This window comes from Cherax quadricarinatus, chromosome 56 (genome assembly GCF_038502225.1).
Source record: "Cherax quadricarinatus isolate ZL_2023a chromosome 56, ASM3850222v1, whole genome shotgun sequence".
NCBI classification, from domain to species: Eukaryota; Metazoa; Arthropoda; class Malacostraca; order Decapoda; family Parastacidae; genus Cherax; species Cherax quadricarinatus.
In genome coordinates, this window is record NC_091347.1 from 14,672,447 (window position 1) to 14,700,258 (window position 27,812).

The 27,812-nt window shown below is 45.0% G+C and overlaps 1 protein-coding gene and 1 long non-coding RNA gene across 3 annotated transcripts in view; one reads left to right on the forward strand and one right to left on the reverse strand.

Moving 5' to 3' along the window:
- LOC138854372 (uncharacterized) overlaps window positions 1-27,812 on the forward strand; it is a 704,854-nt gene that overhangs the window by 316,875 nt on the left and 360,167 nt on the right. The gene's annotated exons all lie outside the window — the stretch shown is intronic.
- On the reverse strand, window positions 8,098-27,771 carry LOC128700675 (NK1 transcription factor-related protein 2-like). The gene is made up of 4 exons (XM_053793968.2): window positions 27,040-27,771; window positions 11,701-11,858; window positions 10,952-11,088; window positions 8,098-8,931 (listed from the first exon to the last, which is right to left on the reverse strand). Exons 1-4 carry the CDS (start codon window positions 27,539-27,541, stop codon window positions 8,526-8,528), a joined length of 1,203 nt encoding a protein of 400 aa, XP_053649943.1. The 5' UTR covers window positions 27,542-27,771; the 3' UTR covers window positions 8,098-8,525.

Below are 27,812 nucleotides of genomic sequence, written 5' to 3' on the forward strand. Positions count from 1 at the left end.
TGGTATTGCAATCTATTACTCTAACCAATTATCTTGTATTAGCACCACTTGCTTTAGTGATGAATATGGAGAATACATTTTTGCTAATTTTACTGTAAAAAACCTTAAGACACCTATAACAATCGGTGCCATTTACCGGATACCTCACACAAACATCCCAAATTTCAGTGAGAAATTAGTCACTAATAACAAACAGACAAATGAATAAGCACCACCTTCTCTTAGCTGGAGACTTCAACATCAACCTTGGCTTACTAGATGATCAGCCTGTAACTGATTTCATCAACAATATGAACAGCACACTTCTCATACCAACAATAACTAAACCAACCAGGCTCACTGAGACAAGTGCAACCATAATAGACCACATATGGACCAATATACTAGCCCCCCTTAAATCAGGGATAATCACAGATAGCACAACAGACCACTACCCTACCTTCCTCCTGACTAACATTAGTAAACCACCACTTGAATACAACAAAGTCTCATTTAGACTCCATGACGAGGCCTCAATAAGGAAGTTCACAGCTGACCTAGAGATTGTTGACTGGCCTACAGAATTCTCCAAGGCCAATGGTATTGATGACTGGACAGACATTTTTCTTAACAAATTACTTAGACTATACAACAAACATTGTCCTATAAAAACGAAACAGATCACAAACAAACGGCTTGGTTGCCCATGGCTAACCAGCACCATTCTGAAATCCATTGACAAGAAACACCAATATGAAAAGCAATATAGACAGGGCTTAATACACAAAGATATTCTTAAACACTATTCATCAGTTCTCACCAAAGTAATAAAGAAAGCCAAACAACTATACTACTCCAGTAGATTCACAGACACTACAGGAGATATAAAAAAGACCTGGAAAACACTCTCTTAGATTCTAGGGACCCACAAACTGAAAAAAAAACAAGAATATTGTCCTAACTAAACCTAATGAAACACCACTATATCCCACTGACACAGCTAACAAGATAAACGACTTCTTCTCAACCATAGGATCTAATCTCGCCAATAAAATCCCACATACCAATGCCCATGCCGGGGACTACCTAGATGGGAATTTCCCAAATTCCTAATATCTTGCACCAACTGAGCCCTCGGAAGTCACCGAGATTATAAAGTCACTTAAAAACAACTCAGGGAATCTGTCTAATGTCCCACCATTACTGTACAAGCAAGCGGCCCATATCCTTTCGCATGCTATTTCATTACTTTTTAACAAGTCACTAGAAACTAGCACCTTCCCGAAACTACTCAAGATGGCAAGGGTTACACCAATACATAAAGGTGGTGACCCTACAGACTTAAACAACTATAGGCCAGTATCAAACTTACCATTGCTATCCAAAATTTTTGAGAAACTCGTGCACAGGAGACTATATTCATTTATAACAACACAAAACATACTCAACCCCTGCCAATTTGGATTCAGGAAAAATAAAAGCACTAATGATGCAATCATAAAAATGCTAGATCTGCTTTACACAGCATTGGAAAATAAGGAATATCCACTAGGAATTTTTATTGACCTAAGAAAAGCTTTTGACACAGTAGACCACGACATTCTACTCCACAAACTTGACCATTACGGTATAAGAGGCCATGCGCTTGCTTATTTCAAATCTTACCTTACTAATAGGTATCAGTATGTCACCATTAAAGACACAGCATCAACAACACGGCCACTTGATACTGGAGTTCCGCAGGGAAGTGTCCTTGGTCCCCTGCTCTTCCTCATATACATCAATGATCTTCCAAACGTATATCAACACCTGAACCCCATTCTCTTTGCTGACGACACGACTTATGTCATCTCTCACCCTAATCTTGCCACCCTCAACACCATTGTTAACGAGGAGCTGATCAAAATATCGACTTGGATGACAGCCAATAAACTTACGTTTAACACTGACAAAACCTACTATATTATGTTTGGTAGCAGAGCAGGAGATGCACAAATTAACATTAAGATAGACAACACTCTAATTACCAGGCATAATGAGGGCAAATTCCTAGGCCTATACCTTGACAACAACCTGAATTTCAGCACCCATATCTAACACATAACCAAAAAAGTATCCAAAACGGTTGGTATCCTCTCCAAGATACGATACTACGTGCCGCAAAATGCCCTTCTCACACTATACCACTCATTTATCCATACCTCACCTATGCTATTTGTGCTTGGGGATCAACTGCAGCAACACACCTAAAGCCAATAATAACCCAACAAAAAACTGCAGTAAGAATTACTAAATCCCATCCCTGGCAACACACCCCCCCCCCCACTCATCATAGATCTAAACTTACTCCCTGTTCAGTACATCCACACTTACTACTGTGCAATCTACATCTACAGGACCTTAAACTCCAATATCAACCTTGACCTAAAACGCTTTCTTGATAGTTGTGACAAAACCTACAGGCATAACACCAGACACAAACATCTCTACGACATTCCCCGTGTCCGACTAAACCTTTACAAAAATTCAATGTATGTCAAAGGCCCTAAAATCTGGAACACCCTACCTGAGAACTCTAGAACTGCAGACACATTCATCACCTTCAAAACTACCATTAGAAAACATCTTATCTCCCTGATACACCCCCATCAACTAACTACACGAATACCACCTTGTGGTTCACACTTACACTCGCTCACCCATTTGACCATAAACAGAAATATTAATCTCAATCTTAAAATAATGAATCCTATGATACTCCAATACTGAAACTATGTACTGTGCCAAAACAAAAGCATTCACATTGCTAAACTCACAAACTAGTATTTAGTCACTTAGCCATAATACCAACTTACCTCATAATTTGTAATATTTTAAAATAAAGAATTAAACTAAGTCTGCCCGAAATGCCTAGCCATGCTAGGCGTTCTAGTGATACACTCTGTAATCATTATTTAACTACATGTAAACCACACAACCAAATTCTGTAAATTCAACATTGTAATCTTTATAGAGAATAAACTTTGAGCCTAGGTGTCCCAAATTCCTACTTGTCTGTGTAACTCTGATAAATAATAATCTTTATCATTTTCTGTTATGTACATAATGAGTTATATTCAGATAAATGCAATTTTCCACATTTAATTTGCCCGTTGTATCCGGTTCGAAGGACCTATGATTCTATGTCATCATTGAAGGCTCTTGACTCATATAATGACTCCAATAACATGCTCATTGAAGAAGCCAGGTATAGATACTCAAAAATCAGGGACAAAGGAATTAATGTACAGTTGCTATGGATCGCATCACACATTGGATTACTTCTTCATGATCAAGTTGATATGTTAGCCAAGAAGAGTACCCAGAAGGAGAATGTAGAATATAACTTTGATAAGTATGTTTATGGAGCAACTTGCAATGTGAACAGACTGGCTGATGTTGTAGTGGCCAGGCTTAGGCTTGGTTACAAGTACTTCTGGCAGTTTGGGAGACACACAGATGATGATCAAACTAAATGTAAATTATGTGATAACGCATATGGTCACTGTCTTGAACACTATGTGTTTAATTGTCCACTTATTGAGGAATACAGAGATAGACAGTATAATAACCTATGTGACATGTCAAGATATCTTATTAATGAAAATAAGATACCAGATATATTAAGCAAATTTCCTAAATTTGCTTACAACAGATAAGTGAACTATATATATGTATATATAAATCCATATGTATTCCTGTTAACCCTTTGGGCCTAGTTCCTGGGCCTTTTATGTATCCATATGCTCTTGTTCTACCGTCCACAGGATGGATATGGGGTACACAATAAACTAGCCACTTCGGTGGCAAAATCTAAAAAAAAATCTAGTAGGATTTCTTATGCAGTTAGCTACAATCATATGTATACCATGTACAACAGCGTATAATTAAAGATACACAGTTATTGGTGAATATACTTTTCCCTTTCCCTTGGGTCTTTTCTGTGAGGAGTGAGTACAGCCATAATTATTTCAACATTTTATAACATGAGGGGAGGTGGGGATGCATTTTAGATTTTCTTTGGTTTATGCTTGAAAAATAATCGATCTGGATGTGTGTCGTCATAGAAAATTTCGCGCACATATTTACGGGATACTAATAAATATTTTTAGTTCCACACTTGCTTGTTCTTGTTATGTGCTGATTTTTTCAGGTTAAATTGGCTGTTTAATTGGGTTTAAAAATCTGTCGAATCTGTTGAATGGAGATGAACAAGCTTCATGTAGCTTGTTCATATTCATTCAAGAATAATTTATTCTCGCAAATGAGAATAAAGTATTCTTTACGTAGTAAATTCTACACAATTTATTGAATAAAAATACTGTAAAAGTTCAAAATTACGATAGAAGCCTAAATAAAAACTCATGTGAATATAATAATTTTTAACATCAATAAGTCACAGAACGGATGGGGATTATGAAAAATTTATAAGAGGTACCTGTATGAACCTCAGCATTACCTACATCGACAGGGTAGGTGCCTGAGCCCAAGCTTGTAGCTCACAAAACTGTCATTCCCATTAGCCCCCTTGGGGCGGGGATGGCAGACCAGAGAGGCCTAGCTTCTCCTTACGAGAAGCTAGGTCTGGGGACAGTTGGTCCCAAAGATGAGGGGGTACTTGTGCCTCCTTCCATGGGAGACTTAGGTCTCAGACACTCCCTAGACAGGGAGCCAAGGCCGGGCCACCACTTGGAAAAGGCCCGGGCCGGGAGAATACCGGTGAATCTTTAATAATAATAATAATAATAATAATAATAATAATAATAATAATAATAATAATACCTTCATACAAGTAATCTCATTAAGAGGCAACAACCATATATTGTTTACAGTAGTTACCCCGTGTAGACATGTGAGAAAACTTAGCCACCCCTGGTCACTGCAGGTGGCTCCTTCGACCTCACAATCTTACCCATATCTATCCGAGACCAGTATGAAATGGATAGCACCCACAAGTACGGTGCTACTAATTAATTGTGGACTGTATAGATTATCTTGGTTTGACTGAATGAAGGGGGGGGGTAGGTTACACACATATCCATCAAGGAAAAACACTTGTATATAATACCACCACTTACCAGATTTTCTCTGGTGGTCACTTGATGTACTTGGATCACTCACAACCTATCAAATTACAACATACCTAACTGGCCAGTATCAGTTTGCTATAACTAGAAAGGTTACTTAACTGTGGGTGATTGACGCTCCTTATTTCCTCCATCCACCATCTCATTTTGATGTCCTGCTACACCGATACTGTTCTTATCCTACAGGACGAGGTATTCGTTGGTTAGTCCCGGTTTATAAATCGTGACTCCATAAACTCCACTATCCTCGGGACAGGAACCACGAGGTTAGCAGGTGCTCACTAGGAGAACGGCGACTCATTTCCCTTCACAGATTCTCTTAACTTAGTGTTATTATTACCGATTACAATTCACAAGACGATTTAACGCCTCGTAAATTTTACACACGTTAGAGGTCGACACATTAAGATCTGAGACCGATGAGTGATGATTAAATCGCGGGTATTTTCCCCTGAACACTCCATGGTGTCATGCCATTATTCACTAATTATTCACTAATTTTTCACTAATTATTCACCATTATTTCACCATTATTCACTAATTTTACCACTTTATTTCAGTGGTCCCGTAAATCACGTTCCCTCACTCTTCACCAGGAACAGTTACGACACTTCCTATTACGAAGTGAGGCCTATATTAATCCTTGGACCGCCGTGGACGCCAATTTCTTGGTCCTATTTTTTCCCAGCCTCTTAACTCCATTCAAAACACTCCCGCCTCCCCATGCTCGTCTCCTCTGCGCCTCAGCGCAGGCGCAGAGGTTCCCTGTTGGTTCTCTTCTTTAAAATACACTTTAGAGCTATAGTAATGCATTAATCATGTATATCTACATTATAAAAAATATACAGTATAATTTTTGGGAAATTATTTTCCACAGAGATCGAACCAATGGCAATCGTGTTATATTCACATTAGAAGAGAAGTTTACCTGGAGTTTACCTGGAGAGAGTTCCGTGGGTCAACGCCCCCACGGCCCGGTCTTTGACCAGTCCTCATGGTGGATCAGAGCCTGATCAACCAGGCTGTTACTGCTGGCCGCACGTAATCCAACGTACGAGCCACAGCCCGGCTGGTCAGGTACCGACTTTAGGTGCTTGTCCAGTGCCTGCTTGAAGACAGCCAGGGGTCTATTGGTAATCCCCCTTATGTATGCTGGGAGGCAGCTGTCTGGGGCCCCTGACACTTATTGTGTTGTCTCTTAACGTGCTATTGACACCACTGCTTTTCATTGGGGGAATGTTGCATCGTCTACCGAGTCTTTTGCTTTCGTAGGGAGTGATTTTCGTGTGCAGGTTCGGTACTAGTCCTTCTAGGATTTTCCAGGTGTATATAATCATGTATCTCTCTCGCCTGCATTCTAGAGAGTACAGGTTCAGGAACTTCAAGCGCTCCCAGTAATTGAGGTGTTTTATCTCCGTTATGCGCGCCGTGACCTTAATTTTAGTTTAATATATTTCCAGGTTGATAATTTTATCATGACCTTCGTGCCCTCCCGTGAGCGGTAGTCGATGTATTAAAAAGGCACATGATGGGTCCGTAAATGAGCAGGGTAACATGTAGGCATTTAGGTAAACCGGTTAGCTGGACTTGAATCCTGGGAGTGGGAAGTACAGTGCCTGCACTTTAAGAGGATGAGTGAGGATGTTGCAGCTCGGAGATCCAACTGTCCTGCGATATCAGCATCTTTCTGGAAAGACAGTGGATAAATGACGGTGAATGTGTTCTTCTTAGGATCATCCTACACACAACAGGAACCTCCCGCCTCAACTACTACATCTGTCCTATTCCACAACCTTGTGGCACGAGTCTTGTATCCTAACGCCATCCACCCCCCGGAGAGCAGGCCTATACGGACCCCAGGATCATACTTCTTTAACTTTGTCTTTGACCTCCGCCATCTACACCTTCCTGTGATACCACGTCCTCCAGTGCTGGCCCACCCTGGCCGTGGGAATAGTCACGTAACTGTCTCCCAGTAGCCAACTGCGCGAGTGACTTTTCTGTTTCTCAGATGAGTGTTGAGGTACCGTAGACACACCTTGGACACAGCGTCGATCAGCAAGCTGCTTTCTTTCTTGGTATGGTCGCCGATTATCCATCTTGGCCACACAAACTGCAGCCCATGCCAGCCCGTTAGACTGAGGGTAGTAGGCAGACAACAACTTGGCGGTGACACCCCACTACTTGAAAAAATCGTGGTCATTGGGTTTTCCTAGGAGCTATCCTAAGAATAATTCTGGTACATAGCCCGTGCCTTCACACGCTCTTCCCATCCTACTTTATATGGGAGGATTGAGAGACTGCTATTCCTTGCACTGAATAACCCACACGGATTTAGAGCTTCTCGTAAATATAAAAGGAGAACCATCTTTACACAATGATCCCAATTTGTCTTTATCCTGCCTTTATTCGCGTACGTGTTTGTAATAATGTTACTTTTTCCAATATAAAAGTGTGTGTCATTCAGTTGTACTTAAGTATAGGTATACAAAGTATTTTTTCTTTGTGGTTAAGGGAAAATTTTTACTCTACATAAATGAAAATTTTTGACATTTAAACCTCTTGTTTACCAACCTTAATATGTTTGTCTTGCAGGGTGATCAGTCCATTATATTCGTGACAATATAAGTATCAGGCTCGCCAATGAATGCAGAATACAGGTATTCTCACATGTGCAGGATTTAATTTAGATATTCTTACTTGTGCAGGTCTAATATTGGTATTATCACCTCTATAGGTTTAATAAAGATATTCTCACCGGAGTAATTTCAGTATACATGTAGGTATTCTTATCTGTGTAAACTTAATATGGGTATGATAACTTGGGTAGGTTCATTACAAGCATTTTTCCCCCTGCATAAAATTTTATATATAGATCATTCTTAAGTTTTTTTAGACTTTAATATAGGTATAAATAAAATACTTGTATCATTCGTCTTTATTAAAAAATGGAATTACTGTAAACTTACTTCTAACGCTAAACCTCATGAGGTGTGAAGGTCTCGTGTTGTCATCTTTTCAAGTCCCACCATCTTTCTTTTTTTTTCTTTTTTTTTTTTTTCAAATATTTAGTTGCTCACTTAAACAGTACTTCGGGTAATAAAAATGCATGTTCTCTAGAAGCTACTTCTTCAAATTATCAGCAGTCACTGGCAATTACGACACTTTTCCTTTGATTTTATATTCTTAGGTATTCGTATTTTGTTTACTATTCTTTCCAAGGATGTAAAGACGCCTCTGGTTGGCTCATCTAGATTATGACGTAATTTTAGGTTTTGTTTACTATCTACTCTTTCCAGGGATGTAAATGCGTCTCTGATTGGCTCATTTAGGTTGTGACGTAATTTTTGGAGACGGCTGGACTCTTGACCATGACTTTAGAAAAAATACTCGAGAAGGAAAAAATATGTTTTAGTGTAGTTATACCCCAGATCTGTTGTCTTGTTGATTTGGATGCCCAAGGTTGTTAATGGTGTTGTGGAGAGAGGTGAGGGCCGAGAGGTGATTGGTGGGCGCTTGTGTGTACATCGATGACGTCAGAGTGGTCATGTGTCCTGAGCCAATGGGAGACAGCGACGTCGGGGGCAAGCCATGCGGTTCACCAATCAGGTGACGGTCAGTTAGGGGGTTGATAGGACTCGGGTGCATGATTGGTCGTTCGCCAGAGGAGGCCACCAATGAGGGCGGGAGGGGAAGAGAAGGGAGGCAGTGGGGCGGGATGTGAGGCAAGACGTGTGAGGGGAGAGGAGAGGGGAGAAGGGGCAAGCCGTTACCATGGAGACCCACTGTGTGCTGGTTTGGGTGTCCCGCGGAGTAGTTGAAAAGCCTGTTTGAAGGGAAAAAGAAATGTTCATTCCTTAATACCAGGGACATATTATTTACAGTAACATCATTTGAGTTCCTATAATCTGGTTCCTGACTGGAAATAAGTCACTGTGTCTGACTTTCTTTGGGGGGTTATCCCAGGCAATTTACACTATGATAATTGCATTTATGTGTACCTGTACCTAAATAAACCTACTTTGTTCCAGTTTTATGATAAATATATATATTTTTTATATTAAATTGTGAGGAAGGTCAGGGAAAATAATGCACCTTCTTAGTGGTTGCAACAGTCGTGACAATCAAGGCTACTATAACAATTAACTTTTTTTTTTAATAAAAAGGATGGACAAGTTGATTTTAATTAATTTTTAAGAAAGATTTTTCTTTAATCTATCCCTGTGAAAGAAATGAATGGAAACTGCAAAAACAAAATCTGGAATAAAATGTCAGCTGTTCCACTGGACGATTTTCTTTGAGATGATAATGTTAATAAGTAAATAAACAAATAAGTTCATGGGGAGATGTCACAAGTGGGGTGCCACAAGGATCTCTACTTGCCCCATTTTTTTGTCATTGTATAAACACTTGTCAAAAAAGAATAGAAATCTATATGAATATGTTTGTGGATAATACAACAATATTATGCAAAATAAGCCAAAAAAAATATTAAATCCCTGTAAGATTGCTCAAACTTTAGCGAATGGAGCGAAAATAGGATGGTGGAGTTCCTGTGGGTAAATTTGATAGAAACTCCAAGTAATGGAAGAAAAAATAACTCAGAATGAAGAATACAGATTATTTTTTAAATTTCTGATAGACAGAGGGACCTAGAAGTTATAATTAATGAAGAATTGGCGCCTAAGGATCATACAAACACTAAGAAACTCGTACAACCGAAGTTTTCTGATAAATGAAGTTCTAAAAGAAAGCTGTTTACTACATTAGGCCAAAATTTAAATATATAGTGGTTGTGATGGCCGCACCTAATGAAAAAGACAGCGATTATTTTGAAAAAAAGATCCAAAGAAGATCTACAAAATGGCGACCAGGGTTAAAAAAAAATACAAAGTGAAAGTCAGAATAAAAGTTAGGATGAATGTTAGGATAAATGTTAGGATGACAGGATGAAAACTAGGATGGCAGGATGAAAGCTAGGATGGCAGGATGAAAGCTAGGATGGCAGGATGAAAACTAGAATGACAGGATGAAAGCTAGGATGACAGGATGACATTTAGGATGGCAGCATGAAAGCTAGGATGGCAGGATGAAAACTAGGATGACAGGATGAAAGCTAGGATGAAAACTAGGCTGACAGGATGAAAGTTGGGATGACAGTCAGAATGAAAGGATGAAAATACTAAAGATATCCACGTTGGCTGATGGGAAGAAGAGAGAATACAAGAGAACCATTGATAGGGTCATAAAACTATGGAAGACTACATAATTTTTTTAAAGCTTCGACAGTGTCAACAAGAGGTCACAGTTTTAAACTGACACACAGTAAGGCTGAAGGGATACTGGGTATTATATTTTATTTTTTAAATGGTGGTTGAAGGATGGAATGAATTAAAACATGATGCATTAAGTCCTAAAACCATTGAGAATTGAAAAGAAATGAGTGAGCATTTTAATGGAGACTGGACACGACGAGTATAGTTTTGTTACAATTAGGCAATTACAAATAGGTAATATTCTCATTCTCTCTCTCTCTCTCTCTCTCTCTCTCTCTCTCTCTCTCTCTCTCTCTCTCTCAATCACACACATACACATACACACACACACACACACACACACACACACACACACACACACACACAACAGGCCTAGTGTCTAATCGACATGTGCCTAGGACAAAATGGTAACTAACACACACACACACACACACACACACACACACACACACACACACACACACACACACACACACACACACACACACACACACACGATAAACCTCATAGAGGAAGGAGCTGTGACTCGACTCCTGCAGCAACAAATAAGTAAAATAGGTGAGTACACACCAGAGACGGTCACCCACCACCATGGGTCTAGGACCGAGGACTCCCAAGGCAGAATAGTACTGTTGGGCCATCAACTCCAGATCATTGGTGTACTTTCTCTTCCACTTGGTCCGTCGGTTCTGGAACCAGATCTTAATCTGGAAAAAAAGATGCCGAATTAATTTTTATAACTTTATTTCCTATGAATTATGGTCCATAATTTGGCCTTTATTCGTAATATTATTTTCAAAGGGGATCCCTTGATGCCGGTGATGGGCTCTTGATTCAATTAAGCAGAGCTATCCTTCCCTTCCTAGCATTAAACCTGGTTATTTTCCATTCAGGGTACTTCCTCTAAATGTAATAATAATTTTTTCTCTTATTACAGTTTACCCTGGCATGTCAGTGGTGAGTCACTGCAGCAGACCTGACTAGTGTGCTAGAATACAAACTTTAATATTCCTACAGGATACCTATTTATCTTTTAGCCCTTCTTTCCATTCCCTTCCTCCAGCTTTTCTATTTCTTTGCTGTTATCGTTTGTTTTAATCTGTTATTTTAATGAGTCTTCACATTTTTATTTTTGGTTGAGAATGGTGCAGTCAGATTCCCTTTCCGTAATTCTTTCGAAATCTGCTCGTCCAACTCGAACATTTCTCTCTCTCTCTCTTTCCCTCTGTCATTATTTCTCACACTGCCCCACTATCCCTCCCTCTATCCCCTCTTATACCTCCCTTCCACCTCATTCTCCCTCCTCTCCTCCAGCTTACCTGGGTCTCAGTAAGCTTGAGTTGCTTGGAGAGCTGCAAACGCTTACTGACGGAGAGATACTTGTTTCTCTCAAACTCCTGCTCCAGCGCCTTGATCTGCGAGGCTGTGAACGCCGTTCTCGGCCGCTTCTTACGTTCCTCGCAGGTTCTCGAGTCTTCTGCAGCAAGAAAATTAATGTCATTGTAAATGGAACGCCAGGACGGTAGATATGAATATTGGCTAGAACACCAGAAGGTTAGAACGTTAGGAGGGTAGACAGAACGACTGGTGGGTAGACATAACGTCAGGACGGTAGATAGAACGTCAGGAGGGTTGATAAAAAACTATGAATGATGGGTACGTTAGGAGAATAGATAGAAAGGTCAGAAAATGAATAGTGGATGGGTTGGTGTACTGGCAGTGTGGGCCAGCTTGTGTGTGTTATGAGGTGTGTGGTGGCTGGAGCATGTGTGGTGGGCAGTGTAGGTGGGCGTGTTTGGAATGGGTGGGCGTGTATGAGGGTGCGTCACTTGAAACAACACGCAATCAGTACCCTGCCCTGGGGAAGCCGGGTATCTCAGTGTTAATAGCCTCGTTAGGTTGTAATTAATAACAGATCTGTGACGTCGTGGCACCGCCATCCGACTAGTCAGGTCACCACCAGGTCATGCGAGACCGTCTGCGTGACCCGGGTCACCACCAGGTCACATGGGACCGTGTGCGGGACCTCGCCCTGACCTGAGTCAACCCTTGTTGACATGATCAGTGACTCTTAGTGAATATTTAAGCTGTGTGTGTGTGTGTGTGTGTGTGTGTGTGTGTGTGTGTGTGTGTGTGTGTGTGTGTGTGTGTGTGTGTGTATTTGCAGGATTTTTTCGAGTTCTAGCTCTCGGGCCCACATCTAGCAACACATTGACGCTGTGGAAATGTCTCATAACATCTCGGCGAGTTATGTGTGTTAGATTCCGTCAATGTCTACCTCGTTCTGATTTCGCTCTTGCTAAATTCTGTGTACATGTGTATTCTTCCGCGTATCTTGCATCTCCTGACCATGTCTCCTCTCATTTTCTATTCTGCTGCTGTTGTGAGATATAGTTTGCACAATGTACTTATTTAACAGAGGAATTAAGGTATATTACCGGCACCACCGTCACAGTGCCGTCAGATTACCGGCACCACCGTCACAGTGCCGGCACCACCGTCACAGTGCCGGCACCACCGTCACAGTGCCGGTACCACCGTCACAATGCCAGCACCGTCACAGTGCCGACACCACTGTCAGTGCCAGCACCACCGTCGCAATGCCAGCACCGTCACAGTGCCAGCACCACCGTCATAGTGCCAGCACCACCGTCACAGTGCCAGCACCACCGTCAGAGTGCCAGCACCACAGTCACAGTGCCAGCACAGTCACAGTGCCGGCACCACCGTCACAGTGCCGGGACCACCGTCACAATGCCAGCACCGTCACAGTGCCGACACCACTGTCAGTGCCAGCACCACCGTCACAGTGCCAGCACCACCGTCGCAATGCCAGCACCGTCAGTGTGCCAGCACCACCGTCATAGTGCCAGCACCACCGTCACAGTGCCAGCACCACCGTCACAGTGCCAGCACCACCGTCAGAGTGCCAGCACCACCGTCACAGTGCCAGCACAGTCACAGTGCCGGCACCACCGTCACAGTGCCGGTACCACCGTCACAATGCCAGCACCGTCACAGTGCCGACACCACTGTCAGTGCCAGCACCACCGTCACAGTGCCAGCACCACCGTCACAGTGCCAGCACCACCGTCACAGTGCCAGCACCACCGTCACAGTGCCAGCACCACCGTCACAGTGCCAGCACCACCGTCACAGTGCCAGCACCACCGTCACAGTGCCAGCACCACCGTCACAGTGCCGGCACCACCGTCACAGTGCCAGCACCACCGTCACAGTGCCGACACCACAGTCACAGTGCCAGCACCACCGTCACAGTGCCGACACCACCGTCACAGTGCCAGCACCACCGTCACAGTGCCAGCACCGCTGAACGGATCATCTTAGTACAAACACTAGTCTCAGGTTTTCCTAACGAACACACCAGTTTTTAATATTATCTCCTGATAATGGTCTCTAAATAGATCCGAAATATATTCGTAATTTACCCACAGTTTAACTGAAGTCTCTCTCTCTCTCTCTCTCTCTCTCTCTCTCTCTCTCTCTCTCTCTCTCTCTCTCTCTCTCTCTCTCTCTCTCTCTCTCTCTCTGACACACAATTCAAGTTTGCAAAAAAGTCAACTATTACAGACAAAACATAAATATTATAAGATGATAGGTAAGCCAACGACGTAAAGGAATGTGAGACAATGAAAATTTTCAAGCTTGGGTAAGTCGCCTTTTTGGGTTTTATATTTGGCGCCCTGCTAGTGCTGCTGTGGGGGAGAGGACGAGTGTCCTGGTGGGGGAGAGGACGAGTGTCCTGGTGGGGGAGAGGACGAGTGTCCTGGTGGGGGAGAGGACGAGTGTCCTGGTGGGGGAGAGGACGAGTGTCCTGGTGGGGGAGAGGACGAGTGTCCTGGTGGGGGAGAGGACGAGTGTCCTGGTGGGGGAGAGGACGAGTGTCCTGGTGAGGGAGAGGACGAGTGTCCTGGTGGGGGAGAGGACGAGTGTCCTGGTGGGGGAGAGGACGAGTGTCCTGGTGGGGGAGAGGAGGAGTGTCCTGGTGGGGGAGAGGAGGAGTGTCCTGGTTGGGGAGAGGAGGAGTGTCCTGGTTGGGGAGAGGAGGAGTGCCCTGGTGGGGGAGAGGAGGAGTGGCCGGGTGGGGGAGAGGAGGAGTGTCCTGGTGGGGGAGAGGAGGAGTGTCCTGGTGGGGGAGAGGAGGAGTGTCCTGGTGGGGGAGAGGAGGAGTGTCCTGGTGGGGGAGAGGAGTGTCCTGGTGGGGGAGAGGAGGCGTGTCCTGGTGGGGGAGAGGACGAGTGTCCTGGTGGGGGAGAGGAGGAGTGCCCTGGTTGGGGAGAGGAGGAGTGTCCTGGTTGGGGAGAGGACGAGTTCCCTGGTTGGGGAGAGGACGAGTTCCCTGGTTGGGGAGAGGACGAGTGTCCTGGTGGGGGAGAGAACGAGTGTCCTGGTGGGGGAGAGGACGAGTGTCCTGGTGGGGGAGAGGACGAGTGTCCTGGTGGAGGAGAGGACGAGTGCCCTGGTGGGGGAGAGGACGAGTGCCCTGGTGGGGGAGAGGACGAGTGCCCTGGTGGGGGAGAGGTCGAGTGCCCTGGTGGGGTAGAGGACGAGTGCCCTGGTGGGGGAGAGGACGAGTGTCCTGGTGGGGGAGAGGACGAGTGTCCTGGTGGGGGAGAGGACGAGTGCCCTGGTGGGGGAGAGGACGAGTGTCCTGGTGGGGGAGAGGACGAGTGTCCTGGTGGGGGAGAGGACGAGTGTCCTGGTGGGGGAGAGGACGAGTGTCCTGGTGGGGGAGAGGACGAGTGCCCTGGTGGGGGAGAGGACGAGTGTCCTGGTGGGGGAGAGGACGAGTGTCCTGGTGGGGGAGAGGACGAGTGTCCTGGTGGGGGAGAGGACGAGTGTCCTGGTGGGGGAGAGGACGAGTGTCCTGGTGGGGGAGAGGACGAGTGTCCTGGTGGGGGAGAGGACGAGTGTCCTGGTGGGGGAGAGGACGAGTGTCCTGGTGGGGGAGAGGACGAGTGCCCTGGTGGGGGTGAGGACGAGTGCCCTGGTTGGGGAGAGGACGAGTGCCCTGGTTGGGGAGAGGACGAGTGCCCTGGTTGGGGAGAGGACGAGTGCCCTGGTTGGGGAGAGGACGAGTGCCCTGGTTGGGGAGAGGACGAGTGCCCTGGTTGGGGAGAGGACGAGTGCCCTGGTTGGGGAGAGGACGAGTGTCCTGGTGGGGGAGAAGACGAGTGTCCTGGTGGGGGAGAGGACGAGTGCCCTGGTGGGGGAGAAGACGAGTGTTCTGGTGGGGGAGAGGACGAGTGCCCTGGTGGGGTAGAGGACGAGTGTCCTGTTGGGGAGAAGACGAGTGTCCTGGATGGGGAGAAGACGAGTGTCCTGGTGGGGGAGAAGACGAGTGTCCTGGTGGGGGGAGAAGACGAGTGTCCTGGTGGGGGAGAAGACGAGTGCCCTGGTGGGGGTGAGGACGAGTGTCCTGGTGGGGGAGAAGACGAGTGTCCTCTTGGGGGAGAGGACGAGTGTCCTGGTGGGGGAGAGGACGAGTGACCTGGTGGGGGAGAGGACGAGTGCCCTGGTGGGGGAGAGGACGAGTGCCCTGGTGGGGGAGAGGACGAGTGTCCTGGTGGGGGAGAGGACGAGTGTCCTGGTGGGGAGAGGACGAGTGTCCTGGTGGGGGAGAGGACGAGTGTCCTGGTGGGGGAGAGGACGAGTGTCCTCTTGGGGGAGAGGACGAGTGTCCTGGTGGGGGAGAGGACGAGTGCCCTGGTGGGGGAGAGGACGAGTGGCCTGGTGGGGGAGAGGACGAGTGTCCTGGTGGGGGAGAGGACGAGTTTCCTGGTGGGGGAGAGGACGAGTGTCCTGGTGGGGGAGAGGACGAGTGTCCTGGTGGGCGAGAGGACGAGTGTCCTGGTGGGGGAGAGGACGAGTGTCCTGGTTGGGGAGAGGACGAGTGTCCTGGTGGGGGAGAGGACGAGTGTCCTGGTGGGGGAGAGGACGAGTGTCCTGGTGGGGGAGAGGACGAGTGTCCTGGTGGGGGAGAGGACGAGTGTCCTGGTGGGGGAGAGGACGAGTGTCCTGGTGGGGGAGAGGAGTGTCCTAGTGGGGGAGAGGACGAGTGTCCTGGTGGGGGAAAGGACGAGTGTCCTGGTGGGGGAGAGGACGAGTGCCCTGGTGGGGGAGAGGACGAGTGCCCTGGTTGGGGAGAGGACGATTGTCCTGGTGGGGGAGAGGACGAGTGTCCTGGTGGGGGAGAGGACGAGAGTCCTGGTGGGGGAGAGGACGAGTGTCCTGGTGGGGGAGAGGACGAGTGCCCTGGTGGGGGAGAGGACGAGTGCCCTGGTGGGGGAGAGGACGAGTGTCCTGGTGGGGGAGAGGACGAGTGTCCTGGTGGGGGAGAGGACGAGTGTCCTGGTGGGGGAGAGGACGAGTGTCCTGGTTGGGGAGAGGAGTGCCCTGGTGGGGGAGAGGACGAGTGTCCTGGTGGGGGAGAGGACGAGTTTCCTGGTGGGGGAGAGGACGAGTGTCCTGGTCGGGGAGAGGACGAGTGTCCTGGTCGGGGAGAGGACGAGTGTCCTGGTGGGGGAGAGGACGAGTTTCCTGGTGGGCGAGAGGACGAGTGTCCTGGTGGGGGAGAGGACGAGTGTCCTGGTGGGGGAGAGGACGAGTGTCCTGGTGGGGGAGAGGACGAGTTTCCTGGTGGGCGAGAGGACGAGTGTCCTGGTGGGGGAGAGGACGAGTGTCCTGGTCGGGGAGAGGACGAGTGTCCTGGTGGGGGAGAGGACGAGTTTCCTGGTGGGCGAGAGGACGAGTGCCCTGGTCGGGGAGAGGACGAGTGCCCTGGTGGGCGAGAGGACGAGTGCCCTGGTCGGGGAGAGGACGAGTGTCCTGGTGGGCGAGAGGACGAGTGCCCTGGTGGGGGAGAGGACGAGTGTCCTGGTGGGCGAGAGGACGAGTGTCCTGGTGGGCGAGAGGACGAGTGTCCTGGTGGGGGAGAGGACGAGTTTCCTGGTGGGCGAGAGGACGAGTTTCCTGGTGGGCGAGAGGACGAGTGCCCTGGTGGGGGAGAGGACGAGTGTCCTGGTGGGGGAGAGGACGAGTTTCCTGGTGGGCGAGAGGACGAGTGCCCTGGTCGGGGAGAGGACGAGTGTCCTGGTGGGGGAGAGGACGAGTGTCCTGGTGGGGGAGAGGACGAGTGTCCTGGTGGGGGAGAGGACGAGTGTCCTGGTGGGGGAGAGGACGAGTGTCCTGGTGGGGGAGAGGACGAGTGTCCTGGTGGGGGAGAGGACGAGTGTCCTCGTGAGGGAGAGGACGAGTGTCCTCGTGAGGAGGACAAGGCGCACATGCTTACCCCAATATTTTTCTTTTTCAATTTACTTAAACAATTCACCGTAAGTGAAAACAGGAGAAAGAGCAAATGAAAGAAGATGGAAGAGAGAGAAGCCGAAGATAAAGAAGGGAAGAACGAATAGCAAAAATATCAAGAATGTATCAAGGCCGGAAATTCTTGGATATTCTAGTCTAGAGAAGACGAGCTAAGGGAAGCGTCCCCTCAGAGAGGGGAGGAGAGGGGAAAATACCAGGGAACCTGGAGCTGGGAGAGAGGATAAACAGGGAAGAGGCGATATATGAAGAAGTGTGGCAATGCAAATGAAAGAGATAAGACACACGACGAGGAGAAAATGAGTGGAAATGAGAGAGGAAAGATTGGGAGGGGATGGAAACGAAGGAATATAGGAAGAAAGATGGGAAAGAATAGGTAAGAATGAGAATGAGAATGAGAAAGAGAATGAGAAAGATTGAGGGAGAGAAACTATAATATAAAGGTGTAAATCGAATTAAGTAGAAGGGGAATATTCCATTAGGTAAAATTGGGGAAGAAATACTGAAAGAAAATGGACGATAAAGTTGTGGGAGATATGTAAATTAAGTTAGTAAATATTGATCAAGGTGGACGAGGGGAAAATTGAATTGAGCGAGAGGGTTGACGATGAATTTCGACGAGCCACATCAGTCGGCTTAGATGAGACACGTCAGTCGGCTTGGATGAGACACGTCAGTCGGCTTGGATGAGACACGTCAGTCGGCTTGGATGAGACACGTCAGTCGGCTTGGATGAGACACGTCAGTCGGCTTAGATGAGACACGTTAGTCGGCTTAGATGAGACACGTCAGTCGGTTTGGATGAGACACGTCAGTCGGCTTGGATGAGACACGTCAGTCGGCTTGGATGAGACACGTCAGTCGGCTTGGATGAGACACGTCAGTCGGCTTGGATGAGACACGTCAGTCGGCTTGGATGAGACACGTCAGTCGGCTTGGATGAGACACGTCAGTCGGCTTGGATGAGACACGTCAGTCGGCTTGGATGAGACACGTCAGTCGGCTTGGATGAGACACGTCAGTCGGTTTGGATGAGACACGTCAGTCGGTTTGGATGAGACACGTCAGTCGGTTTGGATGAGACACGTCAGTCGGCTTAGATGAGACACGTCAATCGGCTTGGATGAGACACGTCAGTCGGCTTAGATGAGACACGTCAATCGGCTTAGATGAGTCAGTCGGTTTGGATGAGACACGTCAGTCGGTTTGGATGAGACACGTCAGTCGGTTTGGATGAGACACGTCAGTCGGTTTGGATGAGACACGTCAGTCGGCTTGGATGAGACACGTCAGTCGGCTTGGATGAGACACGTCAGTCGGTTTGGATGAGACACGTCAGTCGGTTTGGATGAGACACGTCAGTCAGTTTGGATGAGACACGTCAGTCGGTTTGGATGAGACACGTCAGTCGGCTTGGATGAGACACGTCAGTCGGCTTGGATGAGACACGTCAGTCGGCTTGGATGAGACACGTCAGTCGGTTTGGATGAGACACGTCAGTCGGTTTGGATGAGACACGTCAGTCGGTTTGGATGAGACACGTCAGTCGGTTTGGATGAGACACGTCAGATGAGACACGTCAGTCGGTTTGGATGAGACACGTCAGTCGGTTTGGATGAGACATGTCGGCTTGGATGAGACACGTCAGTCGGCTTGGATGAGACACGTCAGTCGGCTTGGATGAGACACGTCAGTCGGCTTGGATGAGACACGTCAGTCGGCTTGGATGAGACACGTCAGTCGGCTTGGATGAGACACGTCAGTCGGCTTGGATGAGACACGTCAGTCGGCTTGGATGAGACACGTCAGTCGGTTTGGATGAGACACGTCAGTCGGTTTGGATGAGACACGTCAGTCGGTTTGGATGAGACACGTCAGTCGGCTTGGATGAGACACGTCAGTCGGCTTGGATGAGACACGTCAGTCGGCTTGGATGAGACACGTCAATCAACCTTGACTGCTAAATCAAGCTGGACTGGAGCCAGATTGAGGCATGGCTCTGGTGGCCTGGTGGTTAACGCTCTCGCTTCACACGGCGAGGGCCTGGGTTCGATTCCCAGCCAGAGTAGAAACATTGGACGTGTTTCTTTCCACCTGTTGTCTATGTTCCCCATCAGTACAATGGGTACCTGGGTGTTAGTCGACTGGTGTGGGTCGCATCCTGGGACACTGACCTAAGGAGGCCTGGTCACAGACCGGGCCGCGGGGGCGTTGACCCCCGGAACTCTCTCCAGATAAACTCCAGAAACTCACGTACATGTACACATGTACTTCACTCTAGTCAGCATAAGCTTGAACGCAGCTCCTGGCCCTCACTCAGGAAGTCAAAATCTCACACATAAATTGGATAACGGGACTTAGTTAACATTACCCAAAGTTGTAAATTATCGTAAGTAAAAAAGAGGCAACTATTTTTATTAGAGAATTATTTACCAAATTAGATGTAAATCTGATTTAGAAATGTAATTAGAACTAGACGCGGAGGGAGGGTAATGAAGTTCTTCTAGAGGGGATTAATTAATCCGAGAGGGGATTAATTAAATCTGAGAGGAATTAATAGATTTAAATGGGATTATTAAAAATATTACGTTCGAAGGGATTAATTTAATTACGTGGGTGGATTAAGTGAATTTTCTAAGATGGGATTAATGAAATTTTCGGAGAGCTGATTAAGTGAATTGTCCGAAGCTGATTTCCTAAGAGAGGGATTAATTGATTTCCTAAGAGGAGATTAATAAATTTCCTAAGAGGAGAATTAAATTTCCTAAGAGGGGAATTAAATTTCCTAAGAGGGGAATTAAATTTCCTAAGAGGGGAATTAAATTTCCTAAGAGGGGAATTAAATTTCCTAAGAGGGGAATTAAATTTCCTAAGAGGGGAATTAAATTTCCTAAGAGGGGAATTAAATTTCCTAAGAGGGGAATTAAATTTCCTAAGAGGGGAATTAAATTTCCTAAGAGGGGAATTAAATTTCCTAAGAGGGGAATTAAATTTCCTAAGAGGGGAATTAAATTTCCTAAGAGGGGAATTAAATTTCCTAAGAGGGGAATTAAATTTCCTAAGAGGGGAATTAAATTTCCTAAGAGGGGAATTAAATTTCCTAAGAGGGGAATTAAATTTCCTAAGAGGGGAATTAAATTTCCTAAGAGGGGAATTAAATTTCCTAAGAGGGGAATTAAATTTCCTAAGAGGGGAATTAAATTTCCTAAGAGGGGAATTAAATTTCCTAAGAGGGGAATTAAATTTCCTAAGAGGGGAATTAAATTTCCTAAGAGGGGAATTAAATTTCCTAAGAGGGGAATTAAATTTCCTAAGAGGGGAATTAAATTTCCTAAGAGGGGAATTAAATTTCCTAAGAGGGGAATTAAATTTCCTAAGAGGGGAATTAAATTTCCTAAGAGGGGAATTAAATTTCCTAAGAGGGGAATTAAATTTCCTAAGAGGGGAATTAAATTTCCTAAGAGGGGAATTAAATTTCCTAAGAGGGGAATTAAATTCCCTAAGAGGGGATTAACTAAATTTGTTGATTTTTTTTATAATAATTTTAAATATCTCACATTTATCAGGTTTTTTTATCCCTTGTTTTAATTGTCTTATTATTAATTATCGGATTGTTAATTATTACCGAATATATCTTTTAACCCTTTTGAATCTGGTGCTTAGTTATAATGTAATTAATAATATATTTTGACTGGTATATAAATTCCACGAGATACTGTTCTTCTGAAAAAAAAAATATCTAAAAATCTAAATTTTTTTAGCCCAGCGCTAAACTAGCGTTAGCCCAGCGCTAAAAACAGCGCTAAACTAGCGTTAGTCCAGCGCTAAACTAGCGGTAGCCCAGCGCTAAAAACAGCGCTAAACTAGCGTTAGTCCAGCGCTAAACTAGCGTTAGTCCAGCGCTAAACTAGCGTTAGCCCAGCGCTTAAATAGCGGTAGCCCAGCGCTAAACTAGCGTTAGCCCAGCGCTAAAAACAGCGCTAAACTAGCGTTAGCCCAGCGCTAAACTAGCGTTAGCCCAGCGCTAAACTAGCGTTAGCCCAGCTCTAAACTAGCGTTAGCCCAGCGCTAAACTAGCGGTAACCCAGCGCTAAACTAGTGTTAGCCCAATAAACACATTTACGGAGTAACAATGTAAACAGAGTGATACAGTAGCCAATTTTAGGCTTGGTTACAAATATTTCTGCCAGTTTGGTATATATACAGATAATCAAGCTAAATGCAGAGCATGTGGCCAGCCTTTTGGTCACTTTCTAGATCCCTTTGTGCTTAATTGTCCACTTACTGATTTACAGATAAAACATTAATCTATAGGATAACTTAAGGTATCTTAGTGAATATAAGATACCAGATATCCGTAACAGATACCTAAAATTTCTTAGGTAATCAAATTCATTTGAAAGTACAGAGGCGAGTCGTCTTGGGATTTATTTCCTCGGTCTTTGGTGTATCCACATTGTCTTGAAATGTAATCATTGGCAGGATCGGGAGTGCACAAGATGGATCTGGGGTGCACAAGATGGATCTGGGGTGCACAAGATGGATCTGGGGTGCACAAGATGGATCTGGGGTGCACAAGATGGGTCTGGGGTGCACAAGATGGGTCTGGGGTGCACAAGATGGATCTGGGGTGCACAAGATGGATCTGGGGTACACAAGATGGATCTGGGGTGCACAAGATGGATCTGGGGTGCACAAGATGGATCTGGGGTGTACAAGATGGATCTGGGGTGCACAAGATGGATCTGGGGTGTACAAGATGGATCTGGGGTGCACAAGATGGATCTGGGGTGCACAAGATGGATCTGGGGTGCACAAGATGGATCTGGGGTGCACAAGATGGATCTGGGGTGCACAAGATGGATCTGGGGTGCACAAGATGGATCTGGGGTGCACAAGATGGATCTGGGGTGCACAAGGTGGATTTAGGGTGCACAAGATGGATCTGGGGTGCACAAGATGGATCTGGGTGCACAAGATGGATCTGGGGTGCACAAGATGGATCTGGGGTGCACAAGATGGATCTGGGGTGCACAAGATGGATCTGGGGTGCACAAGATGGGTCTGGGGTGCACAAGATGGATCTGGGGTGCACAAGATGGATCTGGGGTGCACAAGATGGATCTGGGGTGCACAAGATGGATCTGGGGTGCACAAGATGGGTCTGGGGTGCACAAGATGGATCTGGGGTGCACAAGATGGATCTGGGGTGCACAAGATGGATCTGGGGTGCACAAGATGGATCTGGGGTGCACAAGATGGATCTGGGGTGCACAAGATGGATCTGGGGTGTACAAGATGGATCTGGGGTGCACAAGATGGATCTGGGGTGCACAAGATGCATCTGGGGTGCACAAGATTGATCTGAGGTGCACAAGATGGATCTGGGGTGCACAAGATGGATCTGGGGTGCACAAGATGGATCTGGGGTGCACAAGATGGATCTGGGGTGCACAAGATGGATCTGGGGTGCACAAGATGGATCTGGGTGCACAAAGGTGCACTATCAGCCGTTTCAGGGGCAAAAAAATACAAGTAGTGAGAATATTTATGTTATTAACACAAATATTCCATTAGAGTCGAATAATTAGTCAATAAGGATGTTCCTAAATGTCTCTGTGTTACTATATTTCTAAAGAAATATTCCTATAGAAATGATATATTAAGTTAGATTGTTTAGGAAGAATAAATATAAATATTCAGAAACTATTAGTTATTGTTAAATATCTAATTTATATTTACAGAAACATTTACAATGGGTGCTTTATATATATATATATATATATATATATATATATATATATATATATATATATATATATATATATATATATATATATATATATATATATATATATATATTTGCATGTATGTGTATATATGTCGTGCCGAGTAAGTAAAATTTGTGATTTTGGCTTAAATAGCATCGCTCTTCTTGCCGAATAAGACAAGCGAATATTTGCGTATGCAATAATTCTGCAAAAATCATTCTGAACCTAACGAAAAATATATATTTCACAGTGTTTATTATTAAATTATTGTAAAGTTATCTAAAATATACTTGGATTAGGCTAAATTAAATTGCGTCTCTTATAATAAGGTTAAGCAAATTTTCGACGATTGTTAATTTTAACATTAACATAAATGAAAAAAATATATATATCGTTAAACGTATAAGAGAAAATTTTAGAAGAAAAACTTAATTATAAATGAGTTCTTGCTAATTGACCAGTTTTACCTATTCTGCACGACATATATATATATATATATATATATATATATATATATATATATATATATATATATATATATATATATATATATAATGTATCACCCGGACTCTTATAATCCATACGGGTTTAGTTCTCCCGCAGTAAGCTACTACGTATTGTTAATGCAGGAAAAACTTAGCGGTTTAACTTTAAGGTTTGAAAAAAAAGGCAGATTCAAACTGAGCGGACGGAGTATCGAGTCGCCTGAAATTCAATTTGCCGAACGAGCCACACCGGTGTTAAATTAGACCATTCATCTACGAGCCACACCGGGTTTAGCGCCTCTCGTAAATGACCAGCAGAAGAGCAGGTTCAGTTAACATGATCCCCAGTCCTGGTAACATTACACGCTGAAATTAATCGGTAATATGAGGAATAATTCAGTTATTTCAGCGAGACTTCATTCACTAACTGAAATAATTGGCAACTCAGTGATAAACATGTACTCTGTACTATGTTTTTTTGTACTCTATGTAATTATTCCAATATCCCAAAATGTATTGCATTTCTACATACCATTGTATGTAGCAATCGTCTATTGACAACGTTTCGCCCACACAGTGGGCGTCATGTTTAGAGCTTTTATATAATGTGAATTGGTAAAGCCCACTGTGTGGGCGAAACGTTGTCAATAAAGAAACACATTACACTGCATGTGTGTCTGTTTTCCCACCATACAGCACTGAGTAAAATATTTATGAATATTTTGGTAACTAACTGTAATTCAGGAATGTCATTAATTTCATGTTTATCTTTGTGAGTGTAATTATTGCCTAGGTTTTAATTTGTATAGTTTTGATTTTTATGATGTGAATTGTTTAGGGAATACCAGAGTGTGTATGTTTAACAGGTGTTATAGTGGGTTTCCTTAACAGGTGTTATAGTGGGTTTCCTTAACAGGTGTTATAGTGGGTTTCCTTAACAGGTGTTATAGTGGGCTTCCTTAACAGGTGTTATAGTGGGTTTCCTTAACAGGTGTTATAGTGGATTTGCTTAACAGGTGTTATAGTGGATCTAGAAGATACTACAGCGGGTGTTTAGAAAAAATTAGTGTATTATAGAATATGCTAGTGTATTAACTGAAGTGTGTTTTGGAGAAACTAAATTGTTTTTGAAGTTAAAATGTGTTTAGTGAATAACAAAGTTATATTTATTATGAGAAGGGCAGTGGCTCCTGCCCTCTGAAGGAGGAGGATGTGGGGATGCTACGGTCGGGGAGGAATCTGAATTGTGATGCCTGCGCATTTCTGGAAAGAGAGCGATTGAACGAAAGTATTTTCTTCGGGTCACCCCCTTCCCTTCTGTTTCGGTGACAAAAAAAAATATTCTTTGTATTTAGATAATTTCTCCATGGAACATAATTCTTACTCCGTAAGCCATGTGTGTCGTAAGAGGCGACTAAAATACCAGGAGCAAGGGGATGTTAACCTCTTCTGTATAAATTACTACATTTAAAAACAAAAACTTTTGATTTTCATTTTAGGTCACCCTTCCTCGGTGGAATACGGCCAGTTTGTTGTAAAAAATATAGGTAATTATTATGAAGGTGAGTGAATCTGTAGCATACAGAGTAATGGTTCACTCACGCCCAGTGGACCATTACTTCGTCTTCACGGAGGAAAATACAAGCCTCGGGAATTCGGAAAAAAATATTCTGGAAACGAGAACTTAAGAACTAGTAAGAAAATTACAAATTAAAGCCAAGTTTGCACTTAATGTGTCCGTGAGACAGGAAAAAACAACCAGGAATCCTAGTAAAGTGCAAAAATATTGAGCAAGGGGATGGCAGTATCTTCCTGGTTGGCGGATGGTGTTTTGTTTCTCCAGAGAACCAATATTTTTTTTCCCTTGTTCCGGTGTTAGTCATATAATGAAGCCGTTCAGTGGAGCATTGGTCGGCTGACTGAGGCCTTCAGCCGGCTTATTCATCAGAGCCCAAATATCAGTGTATAATGTTGGCAACGTAATGAAAACTGAGACTCAGGTGGAGACAGAATAAAGACCAGAGACTGTATCTGTACCTCTTAACCCTTAAACGGTCCAAACGTATATATACGTTTTTTCAACATCTGAGAGTATGTAAAAAAAATGTAGATCTTCTTTTTTGTTTTACATTTGAAAACGTGTATAAAAAACTTTTATCAACATTTTTTTTGTTGTTATATTTGAAAATATGCAAAAAAAAAGTAATCTACTTTTGTAGCACAACGAATTTGAACGTCGATCTGTTTGAACCGTTTAAGGTTAAAGAAGACCTCTGAAGAGGGACTCTTTTAGAAGCAGTGGACCCCCGGTTAACGATATTTTTTCACTCCAGAAGTATGTTCAGGTGTCAGTACTGACCGAATTTATTCCCATAAGGAATATTGTGAAGTAGATTAGTCCATTTCAGATCCCCAAACATACACTTACAAACGCACTTACATAAATACGCTTACATAATTGGTCGCATTCGGAGGTGATCGTTATGCGGGGGTCCACTGTATACAGCTTCCTCTTTATCGATAATTTCGTCTCTAAGTGGATGAATAATGGCAGGAGTCGACAGGTAGTGAGAATGACACTGTCACTAAAATTTAAATTTAAATGATTCGTGGTAAGCGCTAAACCCATGTGGGACAATCAGCGCAAGACGTAGTGGAGGCTTGGTCCTCCGTCTGCTGAGCGCCAGACAGACGCACTTCCAGTTTGTACATTATTTTGTATCGTTTTACTGGGATGTTGAATTGAGAAATGATCCCCCAGACGCCTGTGACCACAGGCAAGGGTACAGCCATTCAACTAGATCGATTGTCTACACCCACTTCAAGACGTGATAAACACACTGTGCAGTGAAAAACTTAACTGATTCAGCTTCACCCAGGGCTGGACTTCGTTAAGTCCAGCCCTGGGCGAAACGATGTTAAAGTCCAGGATTTTACTGAAGGAAGTCCAGTCCTGGGGGAAATGTCGCCATGAAGGTTTTCACTGCTAACATAGTGTGTGTCTCTCACGCCTTGCAGTGGGTGTATTCATACACCATGGGACATGTGAACTACTGACCTGGGTCACTGTGTTGCGGGTCACACTGTGAGGAGATTGAGACCCCACCTTCACCCTCTGTGGAGTGGGTGCTTGCCCTGTCGTCCACCACCACATCATCCTCCCCTTCCTCTCCTTCCCTTAACTCATCCTCCTCTACTTCATCCTCCAGCTCGTCGTCCTCTGCTGGGGTGTCGCCCTCCGCCTTTGTGGCCCTGGGTGGCCCCGAGGTGGCCCTCAGTCTGGCCAGGAAGATCGGAGTGGGCATTTGCGGCGGCTGGTGCGGCTCCTGAGCCACTCTGGTCTTGGGGCCTCCGAGGGGAAGTACCTGAGGCTCGTTGAGAGCCACGGTGTCAGGTCTGACGGGTCTTAGACCTGCAGGGATAAGGGGAGGCAGTGGAGGGGGTTGAGGGGTTAGGGCTTGCGAGCGAGACTTGGACTCTGGACGACTAGAGGACAGTAGTGACTCGATAGAGAAAGAATCGCTGGGGACGGTGAGGCGAGGCAGCGGCGGCGATGTCATCGTAGTCTTCAGAGGAGAGAATTTTGACGGCTGGTGCAGACAGTCCAACTTTCAACTTTCATTCGTTTCGAACGTTAATTTGAGACCTTTTAAACCATTTTACGCCCAACTGTGAATCCTTCAGAATTTTTAAACTCAAATTTCAGCTTCTCTAGATTTTTAAATTCAAATTTCAGACCATTTAGAGCTTTAAAGCTCAAATTTCAGATCCCTTATGACTTCAGACTCCAATTTTAGATTATTATTATTATTATTATTATTATTATTATTA